At 55.1% G+C, this 21,120-nt stretch overlaps 1 protein-coding gene across 4 annotated transcripts in view; it reads right to left on the bottom strand.

The window, feature by feature from the left end:
* KIF21B (kinesin family member 21B) overlaps positions 1 to 20,676 on the bottom strand; it is a 48,280-nt gene extending 27,604 nt beyond the window's left edge. For 2 of the 4 annotated variants that reach the window (XR_005215126.1, XR_005215127.1), the window contains exons 1-9: positions 20,342 to 20,676; positions 6,868 to 7,090; positions 6,336 to 6,518; positions 4,018 to 4,167; positions 3,810 to 3,944; positions 3,261 to 3,428; positions 2,840 to 2,955; positions 2,100 to 2,295; positions 663 to 852 (exon numbers count right to left, since the gene is read on the bottom strand). Coding sequence is in view for 2 of the 4 variants with exons in the window: in XM_037825068.1 (XP_037680996.1) it covers positions 663 to 852; positions 2,100 to 2,295; positions 2,840 to 2,955; positions 3,261 to 3,428; positions 3,810 to 3,944; positions 4,018 to 4,167; positions 6,336 to 6,518; positions 6,868 to 7,090; positions 20,342 to 20,382 (1,402 nt within the window). In the remaining 2 variants the exon portion in view is untranslated. The remainder of the gene's footprint in view (positions 1 to 662; positions 853 to 2,099; positions 2,296 to 2,839; positions 2,956 to 3,260; positions 3,429 to 3,809; positions 3,945 to 4,017; positions 4,168 to 6,335; positions 6,519 to 6,867; positions 7,091 to 20,341) is intronic. The other 2 variants (XM_037825068.1, XM_037825069.1) reach the window with 1 other exon arrangement.
* Positions 20,677 to 21,120: the final 444 nt, after the last annotated feature.

Genomic DNA, 21,120 nt, shown 5'->3' with positions numbered 1-21,120 from the left:
AGACAGGAATCTAGACCTAACAAATCTTACTCACACGTGTGCACAGATACATGAACAATCATGTTGATAACAGCAAGATATTGGAAACAATCTAAATGCCCATCAACAGAGGGCTGTTATAATAAATTATTCATCCTCACATACAGAACCCCATGCAGTTGTTCAAAAGAATTAAGTTAGGTCTATATGTTAGCTTTAAAAAGAGCTCTAAAAATATAACGCTAAGTGAAAAAAAGGCAAGTCAGAACATGTGCTCTTGCGCACAGAAAAGCAAAAATCGCATATATTCATATACATATGTGTACAAATACATATTCCTACTTGGAGCAAATGTATGGAGAAAGGTGTGGGAAAATGTGCACCAAGCTACTCACGGAGGTTGCTCCTGAGAATCAGAGAGAGGATATGGGGTGGAGTGTTTAGTGCAGGGATTTTTAACCTTTCACTTTACAGGCTGACGTATTGCTTACAAGTCTAACAAGGAGAATGTATTCATGTATTACTGCTTCACATAAAAATGCTTTAAAGTCAATTAGGAAAAAAATGCATAAATGATCAGTGACTTGATCAGCTGACCTAGCCCACTACATGTCCCAGGATGGGTGTGGGGAGGGGGCCCAAGCCCACCAGTGCTCCAAGCCAGCCTGGGGCACCCAACTCACCAGCCTTGGCCAGGAGCAGGTTGGCCTCCTGGCTCATGAGATGGGTGACGCGGTTGTTGATAGCATCGATGGCCTCCTGCATGGCCTTCACCCGCAGTCGCAGGGCCCCGTTCTCCTTCTGCAGCATGGCGTTCTCCCGGAACAGGTCACTGTAGCCCTCGGTACCGTCCTCCCCAATCACCCGCTTGCCCTGGCAGGAGGGGCATGGGGGAGCAGTCAGGTGCCAGGGCTTGTGAGGAGGGGACGGGAGGGTGGATGCACCTTCCTCTGGCACTGCCCTGGCCTCTTCCTAGACATGGCAGCACGGCTAGTCTCCTCCTGCCAGCTTCCCTGAAACACAGCTCCTGTCTCCCAGTGATCATTGATCTTATGTGGCTTCCCACTGACAACAAAAAGTCCAAATTCTGAAGCCAGCCATTCAACGCCGCCTGCAATCTCACCTCAACCTGCATTTTTACTGTTCACCTCCGTATTTCCATAAATGTTAGTCTGTGGATCAAAATCCGACCAGGGCCAGGAAGTTGGTAAAAATGAGTGAATCGGTCTGGGTGTGACAACAGGGAGAGGTGGGGACTGGAGCTAACTGAGGCACAGACTCAGTCCAAAAGGAGCAGCTCCGACGCTGCTCTAGCCAATACAGTGCTGTGTGTTGTGAGCTGTAATTTTTCAAGAAAAACTGAAAGTTCCTGATTTTCAGAAAGGTTGGCAACTAATTTTCATTCTTTCAAAACAAAGTTCAGGACAAACCAAACCCATCTGTGTGGCAGATTCAGACCTTCAGTTGCCAGTCAGTGACTTCTGCTCTAATCACCTGAATTAGACACTTACCCAAAAGCACCCACCTTTCTCATCTCTTTTCCTTTGTGCATGGCATGTTTTCAACCTAGAAGGCCTACCCCACCTCTTTTTGCTGATATCTCATTCATTCTTTCAAATCCAGAGAAAAGGCCCCTCCTCCAGGAGGCCCTCCCTGATCACCCCCCTTGCCTGCAGCATGCTGGGCTACTTATATGATCCTCCTACTGCCAACTGTCCCAAAACACAGTCCAGGAGTCTCATCTCTTCCAACACAAGAACACTCAGTAGACGTGAAAACATCCAACTCAGTGTCTGCCATGTGCATCAAATCTAGGCAACCAAAGTCGATGTGCTCTTTTTGCCCCAGCTTCGTGTTCTAAAACTCCAAGGGCTCAGATCATGCTTGAGTCACCTGGCCCAGCCTCCCTAATTCTTAGCATAATACCTGGCAAATGCTCAGGAAGTGTGTGAGGCACGGATGGGTAGGTGATGGAGAGGCAGCAAGGATGCTAAAGAACCAAGGGTGATGCTCAGGGCAGAGTACTAGCAGTGGACAGGGCACAGGCTCCAATGGGGAGCACTGGGCAGTGAGTGCCCTGCCTGGGCCACCCGAGCCACCCGTGCTGGGAGCACGCTCACCGCCTTGTACTCCATGAGCTCCATCTGCAGGCGAGCGATCTCGGCCCGCAGTGCACTGATCTGCTGGCTGGTCTTGTCCTGGTTCACCACCACCTTGTTCTTAATGTTGCGGGCCCGATTGGCATATTTGAGAGTGTTGAGTGTCTCCATGAAGTCCCGGTCGGAGGGGCTCACGCAGGCGATCATGATTGTCTGGCTGGTGGTGCAGTCAGTGAGGGGTGAGAAACAAGTGGGCACAGCCAGGCCCCAGAATTCTGGCCCCAAAGCAGAATCCCAGCTCCCACCCACGCTCTCCACAGCCCTTAAGGACCAGGACATTCACGAGGGCAGAGCCTAAGACCTAGGGATCCAGGCCACACAGCCAAGGGGCTCTATTCCAGCAGGGGGTAACTACAGTACATGTGGCAAACAAGGTCAGGGAGGTGGTGACGTGAAATTGCCAGAATCCTCTCTGCCTAGTGATGGGGAGCAAGCCACAGCTCCTATCTCTTATTTCATGTGGGTCTTACTGCTTCCTTTAGGAATAGCTCTCCCTGTGGTGCAGATAAGGAAACTGGTTCCCACTGTAATTGGCCAAAAGTCAGGGAGCATCTCCAGGTTCCTGCCTCCCACGCCTGCAGGTTGGAGTGGGGAACGCCCCCTCCTCCCTGAGGCCGCCAAGCTCCAGACCCTCCCACTGGTATTCTGCAGGAGGCCCCCTGCCTCCCCTGCCCCTTTACCGGATGTTGGTGTGCGGGTACCTGTTGCCCCCCAGCGAGTCCTGGAGGAGCCGAGTGAGCTTGGAGTCCCTGTAGGGGACGTGTACCACCTTCTTGCTCTGGTCCCCCAAGGCGCTGATCACATTGCCCAAGGCCAGCTGTGGGAGACAGAGACACTCAAGAGGTACTCAGGGGAGAGGGGATGGGGGGGGCACAACCCCCAAGCCGTCTGTCCATCCGTCCCTGCCTTGCTGACCCCAGCAAACCTCCCTGGGAGGGTTTAGAGGCAGAGGTGGGAAGGGAGTTGCGGCAGGGCTGAGGACTGAGAATGACGGGTCAAAGGCTTAATAGTAGTGACCTACGGGGCTTGGCCAACAGCAGGCAAGAGGCCCAGAAGAGGATGGGCAGCCACAGGTCATAGGGCCATGCTGGCTGGGGGGCTGGTGACCCGCCGTGTGCCTACCAGGCCGCAGTTGATGGAGATGCCCTCCTTGGCCCGCTCGCCAGTGGCCCCCGTCCGCTTCAGCCGCTCGGAGCCGGCCAGGTCCACAAAGTGAAACTTAGCGGTGAGTGTCTCATACTCACTCGCAGGAGCTGTGCCCTCAGGAAGCCCCATCACCGCCTCAGTCACCTGCAGTAGAAGTCGACATCTGATGCCCCAGCCCTTGTCCCACTCACTGCTCCTCTGCTCACAACCCCCAGCCCTGCAGTGCGGCCGTCCAGGGGAATTCAGGGCAGGGAGTTGGGTCCGGGAGCAGAGATCCTCGCTCCTTAAAGTTCAGAGTGTTTGACAGTTTGCACAGTACTCAGTGTACTTAAATGCTTCTCGTTTAATCCTCATAAAGAGAAGGGTTTCATTATCCCATTGCATAGATGAGATAACTAAGGTTCAAGAAAAAAGAAAAGGAAAAATCAAGTGGCAGAGGCAAGCCACAGCCCAGGCCTCTGCAGCCTGCCCACCCTCGGAGAGCCCCGTAATGGCTGGGTTCCTCGACCCCCTCGGGCTCCTCACCAGGTCGGGCTGGGTGCACACGCGCATCTGGCACAGGTGGATGGTGAAGATGGCGTGGGAGCGGGAGCTCTGCACGTTCATCTGGGTGCTGGCTGTGGTGCGGGACAGGGCCCCCTGCTTCAGGCACTGGATCAGCTGGGGAGGGAGGTGGAAGTGAGGACTGGGGTACCACCGTGGTGCTGGCCCCACACCTCCAGGGGTTGCTCACCTCCTCCTGGGAGCTGATGAGGCGGGAAGTGACGCCAGTAGTGTAGATGCTGCCGTTGGAGTCCTCGTGGATCTTGATGTTGGACCTGCGGTGGCGGGCGTCAGGGTCACGGGTGCTATCAAACAGATCAAGGATCTCCTCGTTGTAGAGCTGTGCCGGGGAGGAAACAGCTGCTGTGTTTGTAGGGCATGCAGCACAGGACCCCAAGGGTTTTATTTCCCCATGCTGTAGTCCCCATTGGGCCTTACAACCATCCCTCTCTTTTTCAGAAATGGAACTGAGACTCTGGGAGGTTAACTTGCCCAATCTGTATCCTTTCTGGGTTCATAATTCCACGAACTTTCTCCTGAACAAGGGTGGAAGGGCAGATGGGCTCTGGGCAGAACTAGCCAGGGGCTGCACATGGGTGTTCTACTCCCCAAAGAACCAGCAGTCAGTGGCTCTTGGTCCCAAAGGGCTAAGGACCCAAAGGGAACCAAGGGATTGGGAACTAGATGCAGGAAAGGATGAGAGTATGACCATGATTTGGGCAAATCCTATTATATTACTGGGCTGGGGAAGAGGGGGTGGAGGGCATGTTTCCGGATGAGGGTGGGTAAAGACAGAGCTCGGTGGGAGCACGGGAGCAGTGCCCTCATTCGGACGGACCCCAGGGTTATGAAAACCTCCCCAGAGTGGGAGGCAGGCATGGAGAATGTGCCACAATGGCCCAGCCTCCTGGGGAAAGCCTAGTGGACCGTTGGGCAGTGGTCTGGCCAGGAGCTGCCATCCCATTTCAGATGGAATCAGCCTTGGAGAGTCCTCTTTTGGAATCACTGGCAAGAAGTTTCACCTGCTGAAGGGCGGGGATGTTCAGTGGGCAGGGAGCTAGGGCTGGGGAGCGGGAAAAGCAAGGAGGGCAGCTGGGGCAGCAGCCAACAGAATCCTGGCAGGGGATGCGGGAGGGGGGCACTACAGCCCTCGGACATCTGAGGCTTTGATGGCCTTAAAGGGTCAGAAATATCCTACAGGAAGGGGAAGAGGAAAGGGAAGGGGCTGGTGCAGATGCGGGTGCCACAGTGTCTGTCTGTGTTGGGGCAGACGTGTTGCATCACTTAACTCCTGTGGATCACCCTTTGGCATGGATTATCTAGGAAATGGGAGTGCTCTTTGGAGCTTTCCATAGCAACAAGATGAAGTAGGGAAGAAAACGAGATGAGAAAAGCTTATGGAGACACATAAGCAGTAGGACTCACACACAAACAAAACCACACAGAGGCAGGCAGTTTACCAGAAATGAAAGTCCAGAAGGAAAAGAAAAGCTCCCAAGTCTAAAAGTAGAGGGTCCCCTAAAGGGGAAGTAGCCTTTCCATGTGCCCAGAAGGGAAAAACCTTCTGGGGAGGGGGTACAGCAGGGGAAGGCCTGGAGGGGGCTGAGATCACATCACTCACTCAAAAGGCAACCTGGGTTAATGGGGCACCAGGATTTATGGGGTGAGAGCCCAGGTGGCTCCAAACACAGCATATGTCCCAGGGCTGGGGGGTTTTAGATGCTGAGAACCAGAACTGCCCATTCAACTGTCATAGTGGAGAAGTCTGTCAAGTGAGGTTCTTGGGAAAAACAGTTAGGGTCCACCTGCCTTTCTAGAAGCCCCTCTGGGAGGGTCCCTGTGCAGAGAGGAGATCCTATCTCTGGGGTTATTGAGCTGGGGATCAAAACTGGCCCAAAGGTCAAAGAACCTGGAGATCCCCTTCTCCACTCCCCAAAACCCCTGGATGCCACAATGCCAGGCCTCAGCATACTGGTGTCCTCTCAGAGACAGCAGGGCCAGATGCAAAGAAAGACGCCTTCTGGAGGACTTTCTGCCTTGGAGTCAGAGAAGACTCAGAGGGACAGGCCAGAAAGGGACAGGGCTGGCAGCTCCGAAGCTGAGGGCGGACTCAGCAAAAGCCAGAGGGAAGGGTGTGAACCAGAGTTCTCTCAATGTGCGAGGCATGTTTCCATGTAATCCTCACAAAACCCCAAGGAAACATATCATCAGCCCCATTTTACAGATGAAGCAACTGAGGCTCAGAGAGATGAATTAACTTGTCCACGGTTACACAGCTAATAAGTATCAGAGCAGAGAATCCCAGAATCAGTCAGGGTTTGAAGATGTCTTATAAGATGTCAAGCCCCATTAGGAAACCCTCCCAGCCCTTGCTTGCATACTTCCAGTAATGGGGAACTCATCACCTATAGATTCCCCCATGGCTCATTCAGCTCATTCCACTGCGCTGGGGGAGAGCCAAACTTCCATGGTCTCATTGTCCCCAAGTCTCCCTCTGGCCCACAGTACCTCCAGAAACTGAGCGCTGACTTTGAACTCAGGCCCAGCCACGCCCTGCTCCTGTGCCTGTCGCTTGCGCTCAGCGATGCCCCCAAAGAGATGTGCAATGGCCCTTGGGATGATGCCCTGCTCATCTTCCAACGTCGCCGTGTCAAAGCCGGTGCCCATGGTGTATGTCTTCCCAGCCCCTGTCTGCATTGGCAAGGGTGGAAGGGAGGAGAGTGTTACACAGCACCCTCTGGGGGCGCCAGTGAGCTCTGGATCCAGGGATCTCCTAGACCATTTACTTCCCAAACACTAAGGTTCCCATCCAGGCCATGGCTCGGCTTGGGTCCCCAGCCCCCTCCTGGCCCCAGAGCCACACCCTACAGATGTCTTCTCTGACTGACAGCCCTCCCTCTGCATTCTTGCTGCAGCATCCTTGGACAACAGATAAAACCCCGTGCAGTTGGGTCTCAATTGCTCTGAAGGTGGGGCTGTCTCCCCCATCATATGGGGGGAGACCAAAGTTGGAGTGGCCAGTAGGGACGGGGGATCTCACCTGCCCGTAGGCCAGTACTGTGGCATTGTAGCCCTCGAAGCAACCCTCAATGAGCTTGCTCACACAGGTTGAATAGATCTGTTCTTGCCAGGTGTCCAGGTCAAAGACAAAGTCATAGGTGAAGGCCTTGTCCTTCCCCAGCAGGACCTGGGGCTCCCCAGGGGTGACAGATGTGCAGATGTGACAGCCCTCAATCTTCTCCTTCGACAGCTGGGGCCGGATCCTACCCAGGATGGGGAGAGGGGTCAGGCCCGGCTGGAGGGTTGCTGCTGCAGGCCCTCCTGCCTCACACTGCTTGCCCAACTTCCCCTTTCCCTATACCCCCCACAAGCAGCAGAGAAGGAAGCTTAGGAGGCCTCCCAGAGGACAAGGCCAGCTTTTGTAGTAGTAATAAATAATATCAACACCACCAAAAACAGCAGCTGATAACATTTATTGAGCACTCAGTATACATCAGATCTGTGTTAAAAATATTTCACATAAATTAATTCATTCATCTTCACTATAAACCTGTGAGGTATGTAATATTTGCCTAATCTTACAGATGACGAAATTGAGGCAGAGTTGAAATGACTTGCCCGAAGTTGTATAATGAAAAATTGCAGAGCCTAGATTCCAAATGCAGCTCTGTCTGACATGAAAATGCACACACTTCATTGAATTGGGAGTCCTAGAAATCACCGTCCCCAAGAGCAGGGGGGAAAAGATAGATTTCCTACTTTTGGAAAGATCAAGTTCAGGGCAATGGTGGGGAAGAGCAAGACAGGCCTGGCCACTGCCCCAGGGCCCTGGACCACGTTCCCCCAGAGCCAGGGCTCAGTTCTTGGCCAGAACCTCTGCCGAGGCCTGTGAGGGATGATAGGGTCCTCCCAGCCCAGGGGTGCCCTTCCCAGGTGCCAGATCCCACTGGAACATTCTCAGGCACAAGCTCTGGTTCCTCTCCAGGAGCCATCAGAGCCAGACCAAGTGCAACCCAGGCAGACCAGGTAAAGTCAAAAGATCCCTGAGAAGGGCAGGGACCCTACAAGTAACACCAGCCCAGCTGCAGTCAGGCCTATACCCCAGATCCTGGAGGGCTCCGCTGTAAGGAGGGGAAGGGGCATCAGGGTGCAGTGGGGAGCTAGCCATGGACAGAGCTGTTTCCATCCAGCCACCCCTTCCCCCTCTTCTAAGCAGCCCACACCACAAGGAGGTTCCCACGGCAACCAAGCATGAATCAGTGACCGTGCATGTAGGGAGACTGGCAGAAAGCACCGCCCATACACCCTAACGTAAAAGGGGGGTGAGCTAGGCTCTGATGCCCACAGGCTGGCCAGGCAGTCACAATGAGCTGCTTGTCAAGTTCCCTTTCCCTAAGCCAACATTTACCAAGAGAAGAAGAGAGTGAGAGGAGGCAGAGGCGCCTAGCCACAGAGCCGAGGGTCCTCCAGGTTGCCTTCCTGTCCGTGCCCTAGGCTGCCCTTGGCCCCCGAGGCCCACTCAGAGCTGCAGGCCGCAGGAGATGCTCCTCAGTCTGTTGCCTGTGCTTGGCTGTGAGGCAGCTCAAGTGGTCTGAAGGGGTGTGGGGGAGGTTATGGATCGGGGGGCAGCTCAGCCAGACCCAGCTCACACCCCTGGGCCGCAGGTTGTAGCCTGGGCTTCTTTCAGAGGTGTTTCCCCATCAGTGCGAACTGGTCCTCACAGGTCACTGGTTCTCCCATCAATGAAGCTGACAGGAATGGAGGCCCAAGGAAGTTACTAACTCTTGTCCAACTGTTCTAGGCCAAGCTGAAATTAGAACCCAGCTTTTCAGTCTCCCACCCAAAGTGGTTTCTGACCAGGAAAGGAACAGCATATTCTTGCTCATCCTCTCTGGATCTCCAGACCAGAAACTTGTCCCACCAGTAAGATGTCAAGACTTCCACCTCAGCTACTAATAATGGCAGTTGACCCGTACTGGGCACTCACTACATGCCAGGCAGCAGCTAAGCACTTGACAAATGGTAGCTCTTTTGGTCCTCAAGACAACACTATGAGGCAAGTACTTTGAGGAAACCGAGATGGTGCTCAGCCAGACTCACAAAGATAGTTGAGTGGTAGTGCCTGAACCCAGGCAGTCTGTCTGTGCTGCCTCTTCAGTGCTCCTATGCCACATTGTCACTAACGCACAGGGCTCAGAGTGCCGAGGAAAAAGCACGTCCTGTACTTGCAGGGAGAAAGCAGGCAACAGCTGCAGGGGGAGGTGGCATGCCATTGCACTCAAGGCACCAGACAGGAATCTGGAGCTCTGGTCCTCCAGTCTGGCTCTGCCCCTGGGTCTGTGGGACCCACCACCAAACACTTCCTGCCCAGGGAGTCCAGGTGCTCCCAGGTGAACCGAGGTTCTGGCTTGGGCAGCCTCTGAGGACTCCAGCTCTGCTGGCTAGCACCAGCTCCTGAAGGTACCCTCCCTACCACGTGACTGCCTGCGATGGGATTTCTGGATCTGAGTCAAATACCATTTAATTACCCCAGGCAGATGGCAATATTGGTGATTGGAGGAAATTGAATCAGGATCCCTGGAGACAGAGAGGAGCAGGGAAGGGGGAGCGGCAGCCCTGCCCATCAGAGCCCCTCAGTGAGAAGGGAGGCTTCTCCTTCAGCCATTAGTCCCCAGACCACCTGGGGAACCCACCTGCCAGGACCAAGAGAGTGAGCAGAAGAGCAGTCCTGGAAAGAGGGTGTGAGGAACGGGGCCCCAGAGTTTTAGGATCCAGAAATTCTGGGGTCAGTTGGGTACTGACCCTGGGACCCTTCACTGGTCCAATACATCCTGACATAGGGTCGTCTGTGGTCAGAGAGAACCAGGCAGCGCCCCCCACACCCCCACCCATCCTCAGCACTAGAGTGCCTTCCCAGAGTGCAAGTGGGTGGGCAGTGACATCCACAGAAAAGGTAACCAGTTGGGAGACAGGGGACATGGACCTTGGATGAGTCACTAATTCCCAAAGCAACTGACCTGGAAGAGGGAGAGGGTTAGTCCCAGGAATGGGATTGAAAGAAGAACTGAAGACAGTAGCAGAAGGGAATTAAGATTTCTTGGATGCTTTCCTTATGCTGGTGCTGGTCCAGATACTGCCATAGATTATCTCATTTAAGGTAATCTGCTATGAATTAGGGATTTAAAGCCCCATTTTCAGGAGAAGAACGTAGAAGTTTGACGGGGTTAATTCACACACATAGTAAATACAGTGAAATTGGGCATCGACTCCTGCTCTGGCTGATTCTGAAGCCTGCACTGTCTCCCATTCCCCAGGTGCCTCCTACTGGGGAAACTCAATCCTGGAATCACTAAACTTCCTCCTATAGCTCCTCCATTAAAGCCAAGGAGACCTTTTGCAAAGAGGGCCACACAGGGTCTGAGGCCCCCACTGTGCAGGCCAGGCTAGGGGCTGGAGCTGCAGAATCCAATGAGGTATGTCCCCTGCCTTCAAGGACTCACAGTCCAGAGAGGGGAGACACTGTCAGGCCCCACCACACCCTGCCAGTGGAGAATTCAAGCCTGGTCCCAGAGGCTGGAGGCCTGGGTCTAAACCAGGAGACAAGAGAAGGGTCATGGCCGAGCTCCTGCCCCAGCCCTCTTTGGCTTATGGGCCTCACCATTTAGATGATCTTTAAGGCTCTCCCCAGTTTTAACTTTCTAAGAACACTATTACCCTCCTCTCCAGCAGCTTCCTCTCCTCGGCCCACCCTGGGTGAAGTCACTTCTGTGGGCTGTCCTCAAAGCAGAGCTCAGCCAGCCCTGGGCACCCCAGATGAGGGGGAGGGGAAGCTTCCTTTAGCAGCAATAGGCAGGGCAGCAAAGATGAGAACCACTCCTGGGGGCAACAGGACGGGGGTCAGGGGTGGAAAGGCAGTGTCTTCGCAGCCTCTAGGGTCTCCCTACTAATCCGCAGCCGACTAGGGGCTGCGCTGTGGACGAGGTCCAAGACTAGGGTGAGGCGAGTGAAGCACTCTCTTCAGGCGCAAAATGTAAGGGGGCACCAACAAAACTCGGGAGTCAAGGTGGTTTATAATTTAATGCAACATACGTGTATATATATATGTATGTATGTGTGTATATGTGTGTGTGTGTGTGTATAAAAATCCAGTGTGTGTGTGTGTGTGTGTGTATAAATATCCAGTCAGTTAACTATAGTTCTCAGGCCGGCCGCAGGTTTCTGTAAATACATTTCGGGGAAAGGTACACCCAGTGTCATTTCTACCCAGGGACCGCCTGAATATTGGACATCTCACCCCGAGCCCCAGCCCCTCCACAGCCACCGAACATCCCTTCTCGAGGTTCTGCAGGAAGCAAGAAAAGACCGGGCAGCCCCACTCAGAAAGGCCCCCGGAATCTCCCAGAACAGAGCCTGGTTTATTTGCCACTTGGCAACCCGCGGGCCGGGCAGCGGGTGAGAGCGGACGCGAGAGCGAAGAGAAAGGGGCCGAAAGCTTTTCAGAGGCAGGATCTGGCACAGGCAGCGAGGCCGCTGAGCTTCCTCTGTTCACAATTGAGCAGGAGCCGGTTTGATGTGAGAATCCGTCCCCCGCCCCCGGAGAAACGCGCACCCGGGGCTGAGGGACGCGCGGGACGAGCGGCCGCCCCACCCCCTCCGCTCCGGGCCCGTGGCGGCGGCGGGACAAAGGCCGCGAGCCCCGGCCCCAGGCTGCGCGAGGAGCTGAGCTCAGCGGTTCCTCGGTTCTTTGGGGAGCCAGAGAGTACAGGGCGGAAGGGGAGGACAGGGGAGACCGGGAGGACGAAGGCTCGGGGGCACGCTGAGAGACCGCCAAGGAGCGAAAACACCCTCTGCAAAGGAAGGGTAACGTCTGGGCACATCCAGGCACGTGCCCCGGGCTCCACACCCTACCCAAGATTTAGGAGGGGGCGGGTGGGGCTGGCTCGGCCTCACTCCCAACCCCATCCTTACTGACATCACACAAAGCCAGCCAATCACCCCTCCCAGAGCTCAGCCCGGTGACCTTGGGCTCCTGGGGGTTGGCCCAGCTTCTTAGGTGAAATTAGTCCCATCCAATCAGCTTCCTAGGGCCCCTCCCCTGGTTCCTAATCGACCTGCCCCTCAATTCCCCACCCTGCCTCTCTAAGGGTGCAATCCCAGGCTCCTTCCACCTGAAGGGTCTTACTGCTTACTAATCAAAGGTGACAGGCTGTGATTAAAACAACCCACCAAGAACGGCTCTAGAACCCTTGAAAATGCTTCCAGTTGTGGGGCATGTCTGTGATTCCTGATGCTGGTACCCCTGGAACTCCATTGCACCTCTGTTTACTAAACCTTCCCCACTTAACAACCCCCACATCTATGAAGCCAGACTGTGCTAGGCACCGTGCTTTGCACGGGTTAGCTCTTACATCATTTCATTCTAAGGTGGGTATTTTTGCTCCTAATTTACAAATGAGGGCTCAAAAAGAAATAACTTGGATGAAGGTCACATGGCTAATAAGTAAGGGCCCCTTCTTCTAGGAAGATCACCTTTACTAGCCATCAGGCCTGAAGATACAACCCAGAAGGAAAGCCCAGGGAACTAGCATGCATTCAGCTTCCCACATGTGGGCACTTTGGGGACTTCCAGGTTGGGAGAAATCTTCCCTCAAAGACTTTAAGAATAACCCAAGACCTGGCCTAGAATCACCTCTCAGATGATCAAAATAAGGCCTAACCAACATAACTAACTAGTCCCTTCCCCCAAAAAGCCCCAATGAGGCCAAAAGCATAATCTGCTCTTCTCTCCTACAGCCCAGGAAGGGACCACAAAATCAGGAAGCTTGTCACCCTGTCTCTTTGGGTGTGCAGCAAAGGCCTTCCCAGCTCCCATGCCTGGCTCCAGTCATGGTGCAGCAGGAGCACAGAGGAAGCCAGATTGTAGACGTATTAGGAGAGGGGGTGAGCGGGCACAGAGGAACTCCATGACTCCTAGTCTGCCTGGCACACCAGGGCCACTTGGCCAGGCTGTGACCAGCCAGAGACCAGCCCTTCCTCGTCAGTAACAGAGCCAGATCAAAGGGGAACTCAGCTACAGCAAGAGGGATTTAGATAAGCTAGCAAAAAGAACTTCCCCGCCTACAAAGATTGTTAAGCCCAGGAAAGGGGAGCTTTCTGGAGGAGATGAGGAATCTTCTCCTTCCCAAATCATTGGCCATTAATATAGCTCTTGCTTCTTTCTCCAACCCCCTTTTCTGTGAATTCTCCACCATCCATTCCTCCTCTGATAAGGACAATACCCAACATTTTTTGAGAACTTACTAATGGGCCAAGTTCATTTATATATAGTAACACATTTAATATGTTACAATCCTGTGAAGTAGGGGATATTTCCCCCATTTGATTGAGGCGCAGAAAAGTTAGATTTAACAGGCCCAAAGTCACACAGTTTGTAAATGGCAGAGATGAAATTCAGACCAAACCTGACTGTGCCCAATTCCTGCTGCATCCACTAAGCAACTCTGCACCAGGATGGAAAAGAGGATGGAGTGGAGTAAAATGATCCCCTTAGAGAATCTCCCGGCCTGATCCTACCAACAGCTGCCAGCAGGACACAAAGTATGTGTTGGGAAAGCATTTTTTCACATTTTGTATTTAAAAAGCCAAGGTAGGAGTATGGAAAAGTGTGGAACCAAGAACCCAGGAGGCTGTTTCCCTGCCACAGAAAGAGGGCATCTACAGCCCCACTTTAATGAGCATCCTCTCCGCCTCCTCTCCATGGCAGCCTGCCAGCTCTCAGGAAGGCAGCTGGAAGCAAAATCCCTGCTGTCTCTGGGGAGTCTGGCTCCCAGACACCCGGGGGGCTTTTCGCTGACTTTGCCCAGAGAAGGCATCTTCCCATAGAGTCCAGTCCTCTATAAAACAGGGTGCCAAGATTCAATTTAGGAACCAGGCCCTTTAAGCTGCAGGGGCAAGTAAGGAGGGGGGAGAACACACCACCACCAGGGGCAGAGCCACCAGAGTACTGAGGGTCTTTGCCGCCCTCCCACTGAAACTTCTCCCAGCTTCTCAGACCCTCCCACAGTCACAGCCCTCTTGAGGCTACCATTAGGGAAAAGCCTGGGGCTGGCTCTGAACCCCAGACAAGAAGGTTCTGTACTGTGGGGTCAAAGAGCCTGAGTTTATGAGGCCGTGGCAGGCCTGGTGAAGGGGGTCTCTCAACCTGACTTCTGCCCCCTAATATGTTCATTAGATACAGGGAGGGAGTGACGCTGCCAGACAATTTCAGGAAGCTTTGAAGTGTAACTCAGGGGGGTACCAGGAAGCCTGGGGTTCAGGACTCTGACTCCACCCCCTCCTCAGGAAGTGCCCTTGACCTTTCTCTTTCAGTTCATCCAGGAGTTCAGCCAGTGACTTCTGAGTAAAGCCCAGGGTCAGGGAGTCAAGCCAGGGAGAGGGGCGCCCAGCAGAGGCTACCCAAGGAGAGTGTCCAGGTCCACGGACCTCCCAGCCAGGGCACGATGGTCTCAGCTGTCCTGAGAGGCATCTCCAGAAAAGCTGAAAACTAGACACGAGGGAGGAAGTGGGCAAGCATGGTGCAGCGAGATGCCAGAAGCCCAGTGTGCGGATGCCGATGAGGAGCTGAGAGAAGGGGCCAGGCCTGGTTCTGAGCTGGACAAACCCCTTGGCTACCATCAGTTCAGCCAGAGGCTTCCTGAGCCACCCGTCTGACTCCTCTGTCCCCGGGACCTGGGAGAAGGGGCAAGCCCAGCTCAGAGAAGCGCAGCTCAGCTGTGCTCCAGCATCACTCTTGCGCGCGTCCCACCCCCATCTCGTGGCATCTGGCAGGGGTTTCCCATGACCTCCCCGGAGACAGGAGACGCTGCGGAGCCGGGTTTAGCAGGGAGTGCCCAGAGCTGTGTGACGGCATCTGTTGCTGGTGGGGTCCCTGGGGATGCTCCCCTGCTGAGGAATGCAGAGCAACGGGGCAGCCGGCCTGAGAACGGCCACAGAGGGCAGTGAGCCTATCCCGACCACAGGGGCCCTGGTCCCCAGCGCCTGCTGCCAAGTCAGCACAGCCCACACACGCAGACCAGCTCCCTCGGTGTGCCTTAACCCCAGCCCCAGGTAGGACCAGCCCAGCCTGGAGAAAGGATAGGTGGCCTCCACCATAGCTCTAATGGCAGCTTCCACCAAGGAAGGCAGAGGGAAAGGGACTCAGGCATCCGGGGACAGGGGTGGGGGTGGGGAACACTCCCTCCCTTCCAAATCCCAAAGGAGCCCGAGGTGAGAGAGTGTACTCCAGAGAACAGGGCACTATGGCCAATACTGCTGCCACCTGCTGAGTCCCACCAGTCCAGCCCTGGAGCTTCCCAGCCCCTCCCACCAGCTCCTGGACCCAGGGAAGGCCCGGAATGGGGGAGGGGAGCAAAGCAGGACTAGTGATGGAGGGGCAGCTCTCCCACGGCCTGGGCAGATCAGTCCCAACCCAGCTCCCCTCCTCCCTCAGCCCAGCAGCCTCCCAGCAGCCCCCTCCAGCTGTTCCAAGGGGGAGGGGCATGGGAGACACTAACATTCTCAGAAGTCTGCTAAGTCTAGAAGGCAAAATGGGAGGCCAGGAGAACCAGGACACTTGGTGTTCTGCCTTTTGACTGGCCAGGTGGAGGGGAGAGAGGGGAGGGGCAGGGTAGCAAGAGGAGGCCTGGCTGCTCCCAAAACTTCCTTCCCTAGAGAGTGGCAAGGTGGAACTCGGGCAGAAAAACAAATCCCTGGGATAGCTGCAGGGATCTAAGGAAAAGGAAGACTCACATCTCATGGGGAGGGAGAAGTTCTCAAACGCAAGAGGGAACAGCAACAGATTTAGAAGCTAAGAGCATGGTGGTGACAGGCAACCCCGTAAAGGAGAATCAGAATCAGCTCACCCCTTGCCACACATCTGCACAGCACTACGTGCCTTCCTAAGCACTGTCCTACATTCATGTCTGTGACAACTGTGTATGGTAGATCATTTGAAGAAACTGAGGCATCGAGACTCAGAGCACAGAGAGCAGAGCTAGGAGGCAGATTACAGCAAGCAAGTGCGAGGAGCATGGCCTCAGAAGTTCAGAAGTGAGTGTCCTGGGTTCAAATCCAAACTCTTCCATTTACCACCTACGGGCTTGGAATAACTCACATAATCTCTCTGCTTGCTCATCTATACAGGGTGGAATAAAATCATTCACCTTGCAGGTTTACACTGGGATTTAATGAGATAATGCAGGCACAATGCCTGGCACAGAGTAAATGTTCAATAAATAACAGTGCTTGAGCTAACACCCAGTACAATCTTCTTTCCATCACAATGTGCTTTCTGTTCTTAAAGCAAAACAAAACAAAATTAAACAAAAAAGAATTGGGGATGAATCCTTCATTTTACTCAATAGTTCTACCAGAGCTTAAACTTTAGGTACACTTAAGTTGGGCATATTTTTAAAACATTTTAAAACATTTTGTTCCAAGGATGGTATGGCCTTCTACTTCATCCAAACCACTGCCCTTCCAAATGAAGCTCAAATCCCATCTGCAGCTGGAACTTGAGAACAAACCAGTGGTTCCCATTCCACAGTTAACTGAGGCCCAGAAGGACAACCAGAGAAGGGGCCCCGAGACCCAGCAAGTGGATGAACTGCTTGGCCCCAACCCTGCCCTTTGCCCCCAGAGCTGTAGGAGGAAGGTGCCTGGCACGCCTCACCCCCGCCACTTCCCCAGCCCTGGTTCACCCAATTTCCACGCCAAGGTTTTCAAAAGCTGCGATCCAATCAGGCAGGCTGGCTGGGTGGTAGAAGGGGGATGGCTTCCGGGGCCTGTGGTTACTACACGCCACTTCCTTGTGATGACATAAGGCCTATTTCTGCAGCAGGAGGCCACCACATAGATTTTCAGGTCTCCGCCTGAAGTCCTATCTGGGCCTGAGTTTCCCAGATCTGTAAGCTGGACACCAAATGGGACACTGTTGGCATTGACTGGCCTTGACTGGCCTTGGGCAGTGTCAGAGCAGAGAGTGACACTCGGAAGGCACCATCCCATTCCCACACCACACAGTTTCTTCTGACTTCTTCAGTCTCGCTTTTTCAACCCACAGTTCTCTTGATTCAAAATTCAGACAGTCCTTGACCAAGATTTCATAGTAGCCTGGAACTGCAGCTACAGAACTCAAAAGGGAGAGGGCAAGGCAAGGGCTGCAATCCAATGCTATCCCGTGGGTCTCTGGCTGGTGCTCCCCTCAGTCCCTCCCCACACCCCTGCTCAACCCTGTAGTGTCAAGGGATGGCAATGAGACTGGCCAATGGGAACCTCCCCCTCCCAGCCGGCTAAAGGAAGGAAGCCAGGCAGAGATGGAGGTGAGGGGAGGGGCTGTTAGGCAACACTGAGGGCTCCCCTTATGGTAAGGGCTCAGAGCTGAGGGCTTGAAAAGGGTCTTAGATTCATCATGTGACTTGGCTTCCTTCCCCCATTTCAACTTTACCAACTTGCATTTCTTAACAGCCATCCCCTTCCTCTTGCCCCCCATGCCAAGTCTCTATATCTGCAGCCTGGGGCAGGTCACTGCTGAGCCTCACCAACCCCTGTGGCATGCCCCCCACCCACCCCAAGGTAAAAGCTGGCTCTAGGCCAGTCTCTGGACCAGGGAGCTGAGAGTCCTTATTGTACAAAGGAATTAGTGTATAAAGGGATCACAAAGCAGGCCAGAGTGTGCAAAGGCAACCAGCCTGGGTTCAGGGGCAGATAGGTCAGACCCTGCCTAAGTGAGGAGGCCTCTGGATCTGTTAACAGCCAAGACCTTCTCCCTTTATCCCTCAGCCCCGGGTCCTGAAAGTTTCCTCCTCTGGCTTTCCCCCAACCCCAGCGTTCCTCACAGCCCTCTACAGACAGTTGGCTTTGATCCTCATTCCAAGAAGATTACAGGGCCAAGAGCCCTGGGCCTGGCACTTCTCACCTAGTCTAACATCACCCAGAACCTCCTACTTCCCCCAAACTGCCACACACACACACACACACACACACACACGCGCGCGCGCGCGTGCCAGCCAGATGAAGTCCGTCTCATTCCTGGCCTGCCTGTCCTAAGAGCTGGACTCTAGGACTCACCACAAATCATCCCCATTTTCATGGGAACTCAGAAAGTACTTCGGTTAGATACAAGAAAGGACTTCTAGAAAGACAGCTGAAGGCAAGAGGTAGTGAGTCAAAGGGCTAGGCCCTTAGCAATTCCAATTTCTAGGGTGCTCTGAGGAGGGGGTAGGAGGCAGCAGGGTAGAATGAGATCCAAAAGCATGGAGAACTCCCTCGCTAAAGGCCCTCATTGGAACCATCTGCTTCCCCTTCCAACCCTAGCTCAGTCCTATCTTCAGCTCTCTGATTAGAAACTGGGTTCTGTCCAGGCATTGTCTGCCTTCCACGGCCGGCTGCCCATTGAGGTCTGGCGTGTGCTGGGGCTGGGCGCTCAGGCTGGGGTGCGGAGTGGGTGGGGCCCTCATCTTCCTGGAACCACTGAAAGCCTGGCTCTTCTGACACTCAAGTTCAAGTTCTCCATGCCTCCGTGCAGCTCAGTAACTCAAGGCAAGGAGTGGGGACACCTAGACCCCAGAGATGACACTCATCACCCCCAAAAAATAGGTGCAGAGAGTGGGCACAGTCCCCTTTCCGTGGAAGGGGACCCAGGTACTTTCTAGCGGGGATGGGCGCGGCAGGGGAGCACCAGCTTTTCTCACCCCTCTACACAAGGTGCCAGTTCCATGGGGCTCAGAGCCCCATACATTACCATGCCACAGTCTAGCCCAGGGACTCTAACAGAGGTGGGGGCGGGGGTGCAGTCTTTGTTTGGTTCTCTCCTGCAAGATGGAATCTAAAGGAAAGCCCCTGGGGGAGGGGCTCCCCAAGCCCCTTCCTTCCCACTCCAGGTTCACACTAAGCGGGGGCCGGGGCTTCATTTCCCTTTTATGGTGCTCTCAGACTCTCCTGGTCTGCTGCAGATGCCATATTTACATTTCTCACTCCCGCCCCCCACCCAACAACCTCCCTCCTTCGACCGCCACAGGATCCTGCTGCAATGTCAGCCCTGGCAGCAGCCTGGCCCCGCCCCAGCCAGCCCACCAGGCACCTGCGGGGCTCCTCTTTGTCTGTTGGGCCAGGAAGGCTGTGCTCCAGGGATGCTGTGAGTGCAGCCTGGGGTGTATGCAGGTGGGGGGTGGGGGGCATCGCAATCTCTCTCTCTCAGCCCCAAAGCTAGGATCAGTGGTCAGCTTCTCTCCAGGCTGCAGAGGGCTGGCCAGTTGGCTGGGGACATCTGCCAGGGTGCGGGGGGTCGGGGAGGGGGAGGCTTTTCCATAGACATCTCTGACCCTGTCTGGAAGCGACTTCCCAGGACCCCCGGATTCTGGGTCACCTACGACCAGGGATCTAGAGACTTAGAGACCCACCCTAGACATGGATCCCAGCTACCCCATCCCCCACCCACGCTCTATCACACAAAACGGGAGCAGAAATGGATGTTTCTTTCCACCATCCCTGTCTTGGTGACCAGTCTCAGATTGGTACTCTCACCAACAGACCCCTCTCAAAGAGAAAACCCGAAACAAAAACAGGGAGAGCTGTTGTGGTGTAAATGGTCTCCACCCAGCACAAAGGACACAGATGGTTCAACTTTGCAGTATTTCCTGCCCCTGCACCTCTGCATACCCCTTCCAATAGAACCCCCACCCACCCCCAGCCATATCCTCTCCCCACCTCAATTCTGTCAGGATATCACTTCAAATTCCAGAGCTGTTGAGAAGGGAACCCCAGATAACTCTACACAGCTCTCACCCACTCAGTTTCATCTGAGTGCCTGACGACAGTGGCATCTGCATCCCGGCCTCTTCCCCTCTCCAAGGTAGAACCTCAGATACACCTCTTCTTTGCTCCTGTGGTCCTTCTCCACTTGGGACAGGACAAATAGGATTCTCTCCCAAAGCCACTGACCTCCACCAGATGCCAAGGCACCATCCCAGCCCTTCCATTCATCCCGCCACCTGATCTTTGTCTGCAGTACCTGTCCCTGGGGCGGGTGTGCTGCCTTCTCTAGCTGGAGCAAGAACACAGAACTGGCCGACAGGGGTGGATGAGGGGAAATATATATATATATTTTTCCCCTCCAATATCTCTGTATGAGACAGCAGCCCCGTGGGGGAGCCCAAGAGGAAACACACAGAAGCTCCGGCCTGGGCCAGGGCTGGGTGTGAAATAGCGGATTTCCTTGTTTATTCGATTTTCTAATCATTAAGGGCTCCCAAGAGGGGACCGAAATTACCACCCAAACAAAGCCACCTTCCACAGCCCCCGGGACAGCCGTTCCCCAGCGGTAGCCCAGGCGCAGTGCCCTGCAGCCCGGCTCACGCTGGTCCCTCCTTCGGGAGTGCAGGCACCGGCTCGAACGGTGCCCGCTCCCCCAGCCCCGCGCCCACGCGAGACAAAGCCCGAGTCCCCTCCGCGCGCATCCTGCCGCCGCCGGTGCCTACCTGACGGCCACCTTGACGCAGCAGTCCCCCTGGCCGGCCATGGTCCTCTGGCGCCTGAGTCTGGGCGTGGATCAGGGTCGGGGGTCCAGGGGCCAATGCCCGAGGCCGCGGCTGCGGCTGCGGGAGGCGGGGGCGCGGGAACCGCTGGCGGAGGCTGCCGCGGCGGCTGGAGGTGACATGCTCGCGGGCGGCAGGCAGAGGGGCTCACTCGCGGCCGCCCCCCCGGGACCGGGCCAGTGCGCCTCCTCGCGACATCGGGCGGCGGCGGCTGAGCTAGCTGACAGCCGGCAGCGCGACCCGCCGCTCCCCACCGCGCGGCACACGAGCGCATTCACCTCCCTCCGTCCCTCCCTCGCAGCCACCTCCCGCCGCAGCGCGAACAAAGGGGGCGGGGGCCGGCCAGAGCCATGCCCCGCCCCGAACCCCTCTGAGCCCGCGCTGGTCCCCGCCCCTCCACGAAACCACCAATCGAAGGCCCGAACGAGCAGCAGGGCTGGGACTCGAGTCTTTAAAGGGACCTCTTGGCTGGCGTCCACCCGCTTGTCGCCGGGCGGGCGGGATTGGAGAGTTGGTGGGGGGGCGACGCGGGCGGAGAAGCTGAGCACACCGCAGCCTAGGCCCGGCTGGTCCTGGGTTTCAGAAAAGAGAAAACGCAAAGAGGGGAATTACCCAAGGTCGTACAGCGATGCTAAGCACGAGTGAGAGCCGAGGTCTCCACGACGGAGCGCTACACTTCAAAACATCCCGTAGCAATTAGTTTATATATTTAAAGCACCAGG

This window comes from Choloepus didactylus, chromosome 2, assembly GCF_015220235.1.
Source record: "Choloepus didactylus isolate mChoDid1 chromosome 2, mChoDid1.pri, whole genome shotgun sequence".
Lineage (NCBI taxonomy): Eukaryota > Metazoa > Chordata > Mammalia > Pilosa > Megalonychidae > Choloepus > Choloepus didactylus.
This window is presented reverse-complemented; position numbering and strand designations above follow the sequence as displayed.